Raw genomic sequence first — 15,892 nt, 5'->3', positions numbered from 1 at the left:
CTATGAACCCCAAAGCTATGCTTTTTTAATTTTGCGATTACAAAAATCGAACAAACACGAATAAAGTTATGGCGGAAAACAGACACAAATAAATAAATAAAATATAGACTTGCATGCAGTCTCTTGTTTGTATATTGGTGTTATGCAATTAAAATATTATGTGAGCATATAAATGGAGAAAGCCGGGTATACAGTGAAACAAACTGTTTGCTTGCCATTTACCTACCCTATGGCCCCTTAAAGGGCGGCAGTCGTCGTGCCGCGTCCTGTTCGATATGGGACTCATAGCGACGTATACAACGCGTGTAAAATACATTGTTTATTTACATGAAATTCGAACACGCGCTGCGCGACGACCATCGCGCTTTAAAGTCTAGATTGGACAAACAAAAAGCGTTTTGCAAAGTTGCAAACCAACTGACTGTTCGAACAATTCTGGGAATGGCTGTAACCATAATTCCTCTAAAGACTGTACTTATGTCTGTAACATTCGCAAACACGAGGAGGGTCTTCTATGTCTTGAGATTTCAGAAACTGGCAGCTGTGTTTAGTACTCAATGTTTTTACCGTACGAGAAAGGCGTTGAAAACATAAACATTCATACAGGTCACTCGTTGTAAACATACTCCCCTTTATTACAGCGTGTGGTGCTAATGATTACAGACTAAAAACCGATAGAAAAGGTCTCAAAGGCACGTTGTCTAGAAACACAAAAAGATACGTGACACAGATACAGTGCAGATACCACAAATACATTTCTTTTTACATACTGTCAATGAATTTACTTCCTTGAGGGAAGAAACGTCATATCAAACTTGGGAACTCTCACCCAAGAATCAACGGGACGTTGGCGTGGGACAATAGATACCCTACTTCCGGGTTCGCCCATTTTTGTGAGGTCAGAGGCGTTCTGCAGTAGAGATTTCTGTCCTATTTCCGCGTAGACGCAGTAAAAAAATTCGCGTCAAAATAAGTGAATATGCACGCATTACCGTATATAATATTGGTATATTTTTCGCGCGATTCTCTCGGTATCCACAATTGTTAAGGCTGTCGTGTTTGAAGAGAGAAATTCGCCTAAAATGAGCGCCAAAAGTTTGTGTTGGATTTTATTGCTGTTCGGAGCCTGGGTACGTATCAGTTGATCTCAAGCTATTCTAATAATTTATCTGTACAGTTTCAGAGTTTTCCTCATGTTTGTGAAACTGAAATGGGTTACTTTTGTAATAATAGTACTTGTCTTATAGTAAGTTATCACACATTTCATAATAACAACGAGATAATCATTTTTATAACTTTACTTCCTCATGGTACTCGGGGCCGTGCCCGTGTTCATTTTATTCGACAGTCATCGGGAACACGTTTCCCACAAGTGCACATATAACATTTCCTGTTGACATTGAACTTGGCTAGATCAGTTTTACTGTTTATAGGGACGCTTGGCCGGATAGATATTTTGTGGAGCCTCGTAAATTCAAACTTGTGATCAAAATTCGACTTGGTCCCACTCTGGCCTAATTTTTATTTCAGTGGGAGGTAAAGTACAACTGGAGCGTGAAGTCAACAATTTAACTTTGAAAGAGCGTCCGCCCCTAGCAAATCCTTTACTATATTTGGCGTGTTGATAATTCAGACACACACAAAAAAATAACACGTTCGAAATAATTGTTCTTTCCGACCACATTTCTATAGATTCTATTGAAATGCTGTACATAGAAGTATAGTTTGCAATTTCCACATATACCGTAAAATACTTTATTTTAGCTGGAATTCATTTTTGCAGAATAGACTTTTTGAATGTTTTGTATAAAATTTATTTTCGCTAATTTTTGACGAATTAAATGTAAAATATAGGAAAAAAAGGTATATTTGCTGGATTTTATTTTCACTGAATCATTCCTTCAGCAAAAATGGAGAAAATCAATTCCAAGCGAAAATAAAGTATTCTACAGTAATTGGTTGTTTCTATCAGTATATAGCAAAGACATTTTATAAATAACAGGAATATATTTCAACTGTTTCAATGGCTTTGTTAGCCTTGAACACGAAAAATGTACTGAATTTGGGTCAAATAAAATAATTGATATTGACTCAATTTATAACATTTCTATACAAAATGAAATCCAATTAGGGTTTATTGGAATTAATGAAATGCACATGCTTTTCTTATTTTCAAATTACACAGCATGGTGCAATTTCTTCTTTATTTGCTCACAACAAATTGTGTTTTTTTTCATAACCCCACCCAACCTGCTACCTGTATGTATGTAACTAGCATAACTGAGCAAAGTACAGCAACATTTACACCAGTATAAAGGGTTGTGCATGAAGTCAACCAGTTGTTGAAGTTTACAGCAACTCTCAGAAGTATTGGGGCAGCCAATTTGCAAACTCGCTAGCGAATTGGCTAACTGCTTGGGTTTTGACTAAACAATTGGCTTTTCAGTTGAATCTCGCTTACGCCGACTCGTGGTCGCGTCCACTCCGGGCGAGAAAATCTCTTGTATAGGAACACCTCATTACACGAAGAAAATAGAACACTTTCCCTGGTATATTTGAAAGCGAAATCACCATCCAACTAAAGTATGACGATCTTCCCCTACTGTTATATAGATTCACCCAGAGTAGGCGTGACCACAGGACGGCGCCAGCAAGATTCGAAAGCCAACCGTTCAGTCAAAACCCAAGTAGTTAGCCAATTCGCTAGCGAGTTTGCAAATTGGCTGCTCCAATACTTCTGGGACTTGCTGTAATTGTATTAATTTATGTATGTTATACCCTTACCAAATTGTCCGCCCCAATAGTATATTAATTGTATACATATTCTGTACAAAAAGTATACTTTTTTGAAATTGTGTACATTATTTGTATACAAAATTCATACATACAAGAAAACAGCAGTACATTATTTGTATACACACTTTATACAAATTCATTAATGTATATTTGTTGTATACTAGAAATGTACAGATTTTTTGCATAGGATTCAATGCCTAAATATTGTATAATTTACATATACATAAAATGTACAATATATCATGACTAAGAAATAAAGAGTAACCAAACAAATTTATGTTAGAATCATGTCAGAATGAAGTATAATTTATGTATACATTAATTGTACAAATTATTGACTTGGCATCTTGACAAATATTAGTATTATTTATGTATACATAGAATGTACAAAAATTGGACTTAGAATCTGAATAAACTTAACTACGCTCAATAATACAATATATGTATACATAAACTGTACAAAAATATGGAATTTATTTTTCAATTAAATTCATAAGAGAGTATAAAAACATTTTTAGCTCCGCTGTCGACTTTGTCGAGCGGAGCTTATCATATGAGTGATTGTCCGGCGTCGTCCGTCATCGTCCGTGTCAATGTTTTACTTTTTCAACTTCTTCTTGAAAACTACAAGTCCAATTGCTTTGATATTATATATATTGGTACTACATGTGGACCTCTCTCAGGTTTGTTCATTTCATGATGATATCTTTAATTCTCTAATTTTGGTGAATATTTTTGTCATTTTTGGTAAAAAGTGATATTTTCAACTTCTTGTTAAAAACCGCAAGTCCAATTGCTTTGATATTAAATATATAGGTACTATATGTGGACCCTCTCACATTTGTTCATTTTGTAATGATATCTTCAATTCTCTAATTTTGGTGAATATTTTTGTCATTTTTGGTAAAAAGTGATATTTTCGACTTCTTGTTAAAAACTGTAAGTCCAATTGCTTTGATATTACATATATAGGTACTACATGTGGACCTCTCTCAGATTTGTTCATTTTGTGATGATATCTTCAATTCTCTAATTTTAGTGAATATTTTTGTCATTTTTGGTAAAAAGTGATATTTTCGACTTCTTGTTAAAAACCAAAAGTTCAATTGCTTTGATATTACATATTGTTCATTTTCTAATGATTTCTTCAGTTCTTTAATTGAAATGTGCATTGCTAACAGCGGAGCTATCTCAGCCGATAGGCTGCTTGTTAGTAGATTAATTACAGGAATACTAAACTATATTTTTGAATATCAGTAAAATTATATTTTTACTACAGTTTACTGAAAGAATTCAGTCATTATAAGAAGAGTGTATAACACATTTCCCACGAGAGTTATTTAGAGTTTGCCTAATTTGCATATATTAAAAATTATCCTGTTTTGGGTCCTAACATGACTTATTGCCAATTTTTATGAACTTTTTTTTGATCAATTTAACTAAATTAAAATTTAATTTTCCATTATATATCTAGTTTTGTCATTTTCAGTTGAGGAAAATACAATGAAATAAATTAGTATTACTCTCACCACAATCAGTTTGTTGTACATCCTTGGCTCACATATATGTCAAACAGATACAACATAAGTTGTAAATGAATGTACTATATAGTCGGTCAGGTAAGCATAAACAATTGATAAATTGAATTCTAAATCTAAGTATGGGTAAATACAAATACATGCTGTTGTGTAATGAGACCATACACTTGCTCAAATGAAAAGGCACAATGAAGTTGAATTTCATTTTGTTAAATAAATACCCTATTTATGAATTGAGCTTTGTACAATTTTTGTATACAAAAATGTTCCAAATATGGGATACTTCTTGTATACAAAAGTACATTTTTTTGTACACTATTTGCATAGTATTTGCATACTTTTTGTATACAAATCTGTTCCAAATATAGGGTACTTCTTGTATACAAAAATTATACATAAAATGTACAAATTTATTCAGAATTTGTACACTTTTTGCACACAAAAAGTATACATTTTGTCTAATGAATTTTGGTAAGGGTATGCACAAAGTATTTGCCCTGTGGGCTATAGTAATCAAAAACAGAAATTACAAATTAGATAGTATGGAAGCTATTCCCCCAAAATGTGATTTAATTTAGTGATTTTCTGATTATATTCGAGGGAGTGCTTTATTGGTAGCACATGTGCTTATGTAGATAATGTTGTTTACCGGTATATTCTAATGGAGATGTGCTTTTAATACAGCAAATGAGACATATCCCACATTGCACTGTACACCAGTTATGTAAAATATTTTCTTGGAAAGTGATTCAACTGGGATTCATATTTTATGCAATCCTGACTGATTCAAGGAAAACTTCCGTCGAGGCAATGGTAAACTTCTCCTAGCGCTGTTGGCAATGGTCAATAACTCCTTGTTCTGTCTAGAAAATGGTCAACAACACCCAGTTATGTCTAGGCAATGGTCAAAATCTCCTAGTTCTCTTTAGGCAATGGTCAACAACTCTTAGTTCTGTCTAGGCAATGAATAACTCCTAGTTCTGTCTAGGCAATGGTCAACAACTCTTAGTTCTGTCTAGGCAGTGGTCAACAACTCCTAGTTCTCTCTAGGCAATGGCCAACAACTGCTAGTTCTGTCTAGGCAATGAATAACTCCTAGTTCTGTCTAGGCAATGGTCAACAACTCTTAGTTCTGTCTAGGCAGTGGTCAACAACTCCTAGTTCTCTCTAGGCAATGGTCAACAACTGCTAGTTCTGTCTAGGCAATGAATAACTCCTAGTTCTGTCTAGGCAATGGTCAACAACTCTTAGTTCTGTCTAGGCAATGGTCAACAACTGCTAGTTCTGTCTAGGCAATGGTCAACAACTCCTAGTTCCCTCTAGGCAATGAATAACTCCTAGTTCTGTCTAGGCAATGGTCAACAACTCTTAGTTCTGTCTAGGCAATGGTCAACAACTGCTAGTTCTGTCTAGGCAATGGTCAACAACTCTTAGTTCTGTCTAGGCAGTGGTCAACAACTCCTAGTTCTCTCTAGGCAATGGCCAACAACTGCTAGTTCTGTCTAGGCAATGAATAACTCCTAGTTCTGTCTAGGCAATGGTCAACAACTCTTAGTTCTGTCTAGGCAGTGGTCAACAACTCCTAGTTCTCTCTAGGCAATGGTCAACAACTGCTAGTTCTGTCTAGGCAATGAATAACTCCTAGTTCTGTCTAGGCAATGGTCAACAACTCTTAGTTCTGTCTAGGCAATGGTCAACAACTGCTAGTTCTGTCTAGGCAATGGTCAACAACTCCTAGTTCCCTCTAGGCAATGAATAACTCCTAGTTCTGTCTAGGCAATGGTCAACAACTCTTAGTTCTGTCTAGGCAATGGTCAACAACTGCTAGTTCTGTCTAGGCAATGGTCAACAACTCTTAGTTCTGTCTAGGCAGTGGTCAACAACTCCTAGTTCTCTAGGCAATGGTCAACAACTGCTAGTTCCCTCTAGGCAATGAATAACTCCTAGTTCTGTCTAGGCAATGGTCAACAACTCCTAGTTCTCTCTAGGCAATGAATAACTCCTAGTTCTGTCTAGGCAATGGTCAATAACTCTTAGTTCTGTCTAGGCAATGGTCAACAACTGCTAGTTCTGTCTAGGCAATGGTCAACAACTCTTAGTTCTGTCTAGGCAATGGTCAACAACTGCTAGTTCTGTCTAGGCAATGGTCAACAACTCTTAGTTCTATCTAGGCAATGGTCAACAACTCTTAGTTCTGTCTAGGCAATGAATAACTCCTAGTTCTGTCTAGGCAATGGTCAACAACTCTTAGTTCTGTCTAGGCAATGGTCAACAACTGCTATTTCTGTCTAGGCAATGGTCAACAACTCTTAGTTCTGTCTAGGCAGTGGTCAACAACTCCTAGTTCTCTAGGCAATGGTCAACAACTGCTAGTTCCCTCTAGGCAATGAATAACTCCTAGTTCTGTCTAGGCAATGGTCAACAACTCCTAGTTCTCTCTAGGCAATGGTCAACAACTGCTAGTTCTGTCTAGGCAATGGTCAACAACTCCTAGTTATGTCTAGACAATGGTCAACAACTCCTAGTTCTCTAGGCAATGGTCAACAACTCCTAGTTATGTCTAGGCAATGGTAAACAACTCCTAGTTCTGTCTAGACAATTTCAACACATCCTAAGTCTGTCTAGGAAATGAACAACAATTCCTAGTTCTTTCTAGGAAATGAACAACCCAATCTGATTAGACCAGTAGAAAAGTTTCTGGTCTATATGTTTTTTCAGAATCGATGAATATTTTCCTCTAGACCTTAAAATCAAATCTTTTTTTTTTACCAGTTGTATTGAAATCAAAAGTTCTTGTTTGTTTTATTTTTTTTCTGATCAATTTGGTCTTTTGCAAAAAGAAATTAAAAATATCTTATGTAAAAGAATAAATAAATAAGAATAATTGAAAAAATGCAAAACATATTTGTGTAGACTCCATCCCTTAAATGAACATTACAGTTGCTTAAAATATATATTCAACCTTCTTTACTTTATTTAGCTAGACAGTCATGTGACAGAATACTTGTAGTTCAATTGAAGTGCAAGCAAAGAGATTTCCAGGAAAACAAAGTAAAATAATACCCAACATCCTGTAAAATATTGTCAGTACATGTATATGATACGAGATTCATTACTATAAAGACTAACTACATTTGAATATATTTGAGTTTTAAGATAAAATCTTATATTATTTAACCTTTTCGTCACCAGTTCCCTCTTATCATGACAAATTCACAAAATAGTCCTGTTTGTGCATTTTCCTTCAAAAGATTGGGACAAGTATAGCCAAATTTTTTGAGTAAAAACTGAAAATTGACTCAAATTTTGTTGGCTCCAAAATTAGAATTCTTTTCCATATTGTTCAAAATTTAGAAAACGTGCACATTCATTTCTGTTAATTCATAAGGATTGCAAAGTTTACTTTAATGTAAAATAAGAGCTTATTATGTGAACCTCATCTTATAACTACTGTACATGAAATTCTTTTAATATGTAACTGAACAACATTTTGAGATGTGATGAAACCTTTTTACCATAATAATAGTAAATTGCTCAAAAGTCAGCACTGAAAAAGTACATCCGTCTTACATGCCAGGCTTGTCGAACTGGTTGGAGAAAACTACTGTAAAATACTTTATTTTTGCTTGGAATTTATTTTCGCTGAAGAAATGATTCAGTGAAAATAAAATCCAGCGAATATACCTTTTTTCCTATATTTTACATTCAACTTGTCAAAAATCAGTGAAAATAAATTCCATACAAAGCACTAAAAATGTCTTTTCAGCGAAAATTAATTCCAGCTAAAATAAAGTATTTTACAGTATTCTGAATAAGAGATTCATTAAAGATGTTGTATACATTTTGCATCATATATCAAATGCAGCAGTTACAATATATATGCAAAATATTTGAGTCAGATGTCCAAACATTAACCATAGATTCAGTTGAGACCATAGGGAGTTGGACAAACTTATGTATTTTAATAAATTATTAAATAATAAAATGTTATATAACTTTTCTTTTACCCCCCATCTTCCTGGTATCGATTTCAAGTAATCACTGATCTTTGTTTATAACACCCTCTCCTTTATCACAATCTTTAATACGCGCTAATGTTATATGCAAATTTTAACGCGCAATGTAGACACGTCCTATTATAGTAAAATATCCCAAGGGTTGAAACGTGCCAGGACTGAGCACAACCGTAAAGTGGGTGGGCATTTAATTTATTCATGAGATGCATTAATAAACAAGAAATGCTGCGCGCGAAATTTAAAAATTATATAACATTTTATTATTTAATAATTTATTAAAACACACAAGTTTGTCCAACTCCCTGTGTTGAGACTGAGATTTTCCAGCATCTTATGGAGCCAAAAACTTTTACTCTTTCAGACTAATTATTCCAGCCCTCTTAAGAAAGGGGTAGTCCAAAATTGCTAAAAAAAGAATTGATTACAGAATTTTTAAGACCAATGAAATGATGCCAATAATTAAAATTAAAAATGTTATTTTAAATATGTCCTAATTTATTTTTCTAAGGACAGGGAGCATCATTAAATGGGAAAGGTCCTTTTAATCACCAGCCAGTACAATAGACAGACAACTTTTTTAATTTCAACCCCTACCGTAGAGCATAGCATGAAGTTACCGGGGTTACTTGTAATAACCACACATTTCCAGCACAGTGCTTTCAGGTTTCCTCCAAATTTCTGAGATAAATTTTTGTCACTGCATCTGAGCAAACATGGAGCATTACCTGTTTTGCGCAAGTAAGTTGTGTTCGGGAGTCTTAAAGCATGATTCAAAACCATATGTTGCAAGACTGGATTTTAGATTTTTCGATTTTTGAATGGTAAATAAAGTAACGTTGATTTTTGATTACTGTGCATTATGATCTTTCATAAAATATATAGTATGATATGATTTTAAACAAATTCTTCTATAAAAATAATTAATTTAAATTTTACTTCCTGAAAATATCTACTACTGTAAAATCTGTATTAGAAACCGCGGCTTCTATTAAAATGGTACAATCCAATAGAGGGGGTGCGGCTTCTATCAGAGCATCTACACATATGAGAAATGATGATTTTTTGGCTCCCAATTGTTTAAAAAGAATGGGTGCGACTTCTATTAGGGATGCGGCTTCTAATACAGATTTTACGGTACTTCCTCGAAGCTGTTTGTCCTGTGTGCTATTCTTGTCCATGGTATCCAATGAAACAGAATCTGCAGGGTAACTGCAATCATTACTCATCTGACTTGCTCCCTCAATTGTTATTTCAATAAATTAAAAGTACATGTAGAATTATTCAAATTTCAGACTCATTCACATGTTATATATAAAATTTAATATAATTTCCTGGAATTTTTACTGGTAACAACTACAACAACTACATACATTATTTTTGTGGCTATTATATATTTTATACTGTATACTATGAGGTTATTACGAGGATACTGCAAAGTATGCACGAAGATAGTACAGAGGGAGTATCGGCTGATGCAGATCCTCACAGAAATACACCACGGGAATGCCGAAATCCAAAACTTTTAGAACAGGGGTGTGGTCCAGTCAAATGCTTGGGCTAGCTATGTTTGTTTTTTATTATTTGAGGATGCTTATGTGCGTAATCGTTCCATATTAGGAATTCGCGTTTCCTAATATGGTAGGATGAAAATACCCTATGCAATACCACAAAACTACGGCACGCTGTAACTTATGGCGATACGATGACAGATGTAAAATAAATATACGGGGGTACATATAGGCCATATATATATATATACACCAGTGAAACGTACGTCGGACTTACTGGTAATGAGTTCAAAACAAGATACAGAAACCACACGGCCTCATTTCACAATCAGGCCTCCAGAAAGACAGAACTAAGCAAACACGTCTGGTCACTCAAAGAAAAAGATATTGAATATAAAATACAATGGAAAATTCTTGCTCGCGGTAGCCCGTATAATAGCTCCAGCAAACGATGTATTTTATGTTTGAAAGAAAAAATCATCATAATTTTTAGACCCCACCACTCCACATTAAACAAAAGAAATGAACTCGTGTCATCATGCCGACACAGATCAAAAGCTCTAATATGTAACAATTAAACTTTCTATTTAATTTTAATTAATATGTTAATTTGCGAAGCTTATAATGTATGCTCTTTGGTGCAGTGAATGATTAAACATAAAGCTCCTGATGAGTGAGGTACTTGTACCTTACGAAACAGTGCTGTCGAGTTCCAATATTCATGTAGTTGTGTATTAATTCCTCTATCACCGTATATATATATATATATATATATATATATATATATATATATATATATATATATATATATATATATATATTGGCAAATTTCGAAACTTAGAACCCATTGAATAAGCTTAGAATATAACAAAACTGAAAATAAATGCTTTTACAATAACCAATTTTTCTTTATTTTCTTTATAGATACAGCTATGTAGCTGTGAAGACTGCACAACTAATGACCCTTTCTGTGTAGAATGCACAGATAGAGTTTACGATTCGAACAATGATACATGCGCTGAGTGTAACGGCACTTATTTTGTATACGACGGAGTATGTAGGCATCTTTGTGATAACGTAAACACCACATCAACACCAGGGTTAATACCTATCAAACAAAATAGCATTGAACAACCTGGCGAACCTGGTTCTTTAATTTATCAACCATGTCTTCCGAGATGTCCAATTAACTATACACATGATGAGGAAAACAATACATGTTCAGCTGAATGTCATGTAGAGTGTGCTGGGTGTTATGAACCAGGTGCAGACAATTGCATCAAGTGCAAGAATTATTTAGACACAACAGAGCTGATATGTGTTGCAGAATGTGGACCAGACACGTATGAAGATAATAGAAATTACTGCATTGGTTGTGATGAGAGTTGTCAACTTGGTTGCCATGGAGCAGGTCCAGAGGGCTGCATCACAACGTCAGCCCCAACCACTACAGCGATATTTCTGACAACTTTGCTTACAACTAATGCCACTACAGAGTCACCTGGTGAGGGGATCAATATGTATTTATTATTTGTAGGTGTAGGTGTTGGAGTTCTTTTAATTATCATCATTATTATTATCATCTGCTGCTGCTGTTGTCGTCGCAGAGAGAGTAGAGACGAAGAAAAAGATGCAGTAAGTATTATTTGCACTTGTACAAAATATATGGCTGGATTAAAATTCTGAGCCTTTTGATTTAACTTTTTGACAAACTTATATTTCCTGTTTATAGTAGTGATGTTTGGAGTGTTAAGAGTGTAAATAACTTAGTAACGATGTGCACTTGAAATACTTCAAAGATTGCCATCATAGCAAGCTTGGGAGATACCCATATTAACTGTTATGTTCAAAAACAACAATCAAACATTTTGAATTGACTGGTCAATTAAAAAAAAACATTATCTAAATAAAGTATTTCAGGTGAACAAAACGTTTAACCGTTTCACCACCCGTTCCCTCTTCATGACAAATTCACAAAATAGTACCGTTTTTAGTCTGCACTTTCCTTCAGGAAATTAAGACAAAAATAGCCACATTAAAAACTGAAAATTGACTCAAATTTTGTCTGGTAGTTCCAAAATTGAGGTTCATTTCCAGAAATATTGAAGAATATAAAAAAAAAAGTGCTGACAAATTTGGCGGAGAAAGTCTGGTGGTGAAAACAGCAACTGGTTTGTAAACTAACACAAATTTTGATAGATGTTGAACAAACTAATCTTATAACTTATAAACTAATTATAACAAAAATCAAGAACTAATAATATTTATAATAAATGAAAGAAATACAATGGCAAGGGGAATTTTATGATGAGCAGACCAAAAAATGCTAAAAATAACCCTGTACAGAGAATTCAAAACTAGCATAAAAGTAGAATGTTACTTATAAATATTGACAGCTCAACACTTCAAGAAGGCTTAACAAGCTGCCACTCTCTGAAAGTTGAAACAGTACACCACTGTAAAATCCATGTTGATAAAAGAATTTGTGATATTTTTGATTCCAAACAAATTGAAGACAAAAACATTCCTAATTACTACTTATTCTATAAATGAGAGGCTCATATTATGAAAACTATTTTAGCAATATACATTTTACTGAAAGACAATAAGGTGCAGAACTTTCACTAAATTCCAATTTTGTGCAATGTTCTTCCCGGAAATTTAAACAACTTTGGTGGTTTTCTTATACTTATTTGCATAAATGTTACATATCATTAGCATAATTAATTCCAAACTACTAGTAAATGACATACAATATACTCATTGAAACACTTGTACAACAAGCACATGATAAACAGAAATAAACCACTGGTGGGGTCAAACAGAGTTTTTATCCTGGGAGAGACCTCAAATTACAAAAATTGTACATGTACCATATTTTCTCTATTAGAAGTGCATATATGTGCAATTATGGTAACAGGCTGTTTACATTAACACACATGCTTCTAATATATAGCATAATTTGACATAATTTAATAGCATAATTTAAATTGACAATATGTGTAACAATATCAATAATTACTTTATTGATAAGTTATCCCTATCAAGTACATTGTGTACAATAAAGTGAGATGAAAAAGATACACAAAAATAACAAGCCAAAAAAGAAAAAAAAATACAATCTAAATTAAGTAAAATAAATAAATATAACTACCCGGTAAATACATTTGAATAAGATAAATTACATAGTTGGTTTTGAGCATAGGGTAGCTGATTTTTGAAACAAATCAAAGAAATTAAATAATCACTGGTAGTGTTGAGAGACTGCTGGTAATTTCTGTTTTCCCTCATAATAAAACAGTTATGAATATATTTGCTTATTCCCTGAAGTACTGTTTATATATAAAGTATATCAAATTTCCGCCTAAATACCTAAACATATCTTATGAAGCTTCGAGTGAGCACATTCTCAAAATAAAAGTTGGGTGACCACAAATAAATTGAATGACAGAATTTTGGCTTGTAACCAAAACCACATGGAAGACAAAGCTCATTTTTTCTTAGAATGCATAATAGATCCAAGATCACACACAAAAATAGAGCCAACTCAAACATCTAGTAAGGAGCTACTAGTTTGCATCAGTCTGGCAATTTTGATCAACATTTGTCCAGGGAATCAACAATATATTTTTGAGACTTTTTTTTTTGGAGTGGTCATTTTTGTTTCTCACTTTTTTTTAAATTTTCTTTTTGAGTTTGTAACCATTTCCATCTCTTCAAGTTGGAAAATTTATTAGATACAAGAAATAAATTCATTATTAATTTCATATTACACTGGGTTTCCTAAAGGCATGCATTTGTTTTATGAACATTTATGAAACATTTATCCTAAAAGGTCATCACACTTAATTCAAATCCAAAATTGAATGTTTTGATTTGCTATAGAAATCATTTCCCATGAGTCTTTGTTGGGGTTCTACAATCATTGGCCATTATACCAGTTACGCTGTCATGAACTCAAAAGATATATTCCATATCCAGTTAGTTTTAAATGCTAGAAATTACACTAATTGGTTCACTGAAATGAATTTAAAGGATGTAAATACAAGCAGTATTGTCATCAATTAGCACAGGACATTAAATTGCTAAAACGAGCTATAGTGACAAAGAAAAAAATAAAGATCATAAACTGACTGCAGAGGCAGTATTCATTCGCTAAGCTTGTGATTGGTCAAATGCAATTTATAAATATTTACGTAAACAAATTCACACCTTCATGAAAACTTGTGTAAATGCAAACTTATTTATAATATCAACCTTTAGTTTAAACCTGCAAACTGTTTCAATCAACCTTATTGATAACATTTATAACCTGTAGTGTAGAGGTTAATTGTTCAGATGAGTTCAAATTCTACCTCGATGGAACACCAAATCAAGGTTGACCCCTACCCTGTGAATAAGCCATGGATTCAGTGAGCCGGCCTCAGATTCAGTGGGCCAGCTACGAATTCAGTGAGCCAGTCACGGATTTAGTGGGCCAGCCATGGATTCAGTAAGCTATCCATGGATTTAATGAGCCAGCCATGGATTCACTGAGCCAGCCATGGATTCACTGAGCCAGCCATGGATTCACTGAGCCAGCCATGGATTCAGTGAGCCAGCTACAGATTCAGTGAGCCAGCTACAGATTCAGTGAGCCAGCCACAGATTCAGTGAGCCAGCCACGAATTTAGTGAGCCAGCCATGGATTCAGTAAGCCAGCTACAGATTCAGTGAGCCAGCCATAAATTCAGTGAGCCAGCTACGGATTCAGTGAGCCAGCCACAGATTCAGTGAGCCAGCAACGAATTTAGTGAGCCACCCTTACCAAATTGTCCGCCCCAATAGTATATTAATTGTATACATATTCTGTACAAAAAGTATACTTTTTTGAAATTGTGTACATTTTTTGTATACAAAATTCATACATACAAGAAAACAGCAGTACATTATTTGTATACACACTTTATACAAATTCATTAATGTATATTTGTTGTATACTAAAAATGTACAGATTTTTTGCATAGGATTCAATGCCTAAATATTGTATAATTTACATATACAAAAAATGTACAATATCATGACTAAGAAATAAAGAGTAATCAAAAAAATTTATGTTAGAATCATGTCAGAATGAAGTATAATTTATGTATACATTAATTGTACAAATTATTGATTTGGCATCTTGACAAATATTAGTATTATTTATGTATACATAAAATGTACAAAAATTGGACTTAGAATCTGAATAAACTTAACTATACTCAATAATACAATATATGTATACATAAACTGTACAAAAATATGAAATTTAATATTCAATTAAATTCATAAAAGAGTATAAAAACATTTTTAATAGATTAATTACAGGAATACTGAACTATATTTTTGGATATCAGTAAAATTATATTTTTACTACAGTTTACTGAAAGAATTAATTCATTATAAGAAGTGTGCATAACACATTTCCCACGAAAGTTGTTTGCCTAATTTGCATATATTAAAAATTATCCTGTTTTGGATCCTAACATGACTTATTGCCAATTTTTATGAACTTTTTTTTGATCAATTTAACTAAATTAAAATTTAATTTTCCATTATATATCTAGTTTTGGCATTTTCAGTTGAGGAAAATACAATGAAATAAATCAGTATTATTCTCACCACAATCAGTTTGTTGTACATCCTTGGCTCACATATATGTCAAACAGATACAACATAGGTTGTAAATGAATGTACTATATAGTCAGTCAGGTAAATTGAATTCTAAATGTAAGTATGGGTAAATACAAATACATGCTGTTGTGTAATAAGACCATACACTTGGGCAAAAGAAACGCACAATGAAGTTGAATTTCATTTTGTTAAATAAATGCCCTTTATATGAATTGAGCTTTGTACAATTTTTGTATACAAAAGTGTTCCAAATATGGGATACTTCTTGTATACAAAAGTACATTTTTTGTACACTATTTGCATAGTATTTGCATACTTTTTATATAATAAAATCTGTTCAAAATATAGAGTACTTCTTGTATACAAAAATGATACATAA

General features: G+C 33.4%; 1 protein-coding gene across 2 annotated transcripts in view; it reads left to right on the top strand.

Annotated features, from left to right (window-relative positions):
• The first annotated feature begins 908 nt into the window (after positions 1–908).
• Positions 909–15,892, top strand: part of LOC144359175 (uncharacterized) — a 32,606-nt gene continuing 17,622 nt past the window's right edge. For both annotated transcript variants that reach the window (XM_085507878.1, XM_078012374.2), the window contains exons 1-2: positions 909–1,130; positions 10,783–11,493. In XM_085507878.1, the coding sequence (XP_085364004.1) occupies positions 1,083–1,130; positions 10,783–11,493 (759 nt within the window). In that variant the 5' untranslated portion in view covers positions 909–1,082. The remainder of the gene's footprint in view (positions 1,131–10,782; positions 11,494–15,892) is intronic.

The sequence above is a fragment of the Saccoglossus kowalevskii genome, chromosome 14 (genome assembly GCF_978046115.1).
Source record: "Saccoglossus kowalevskii chromosome 14, keSacKowa6.1, whole genome shotgun sequence".
Taxonomy (NCBI): Eukaryota; Metazoa; Hemichordata; class Enteropneusta; family Harrimaniidae; genus Saccoglossus; species Saccoglossus kowalevskii.
Note: the sequence above shows the minus strand (reverse complement) of the source record. Positions and strands in the feature narration are given on the sequence as shown.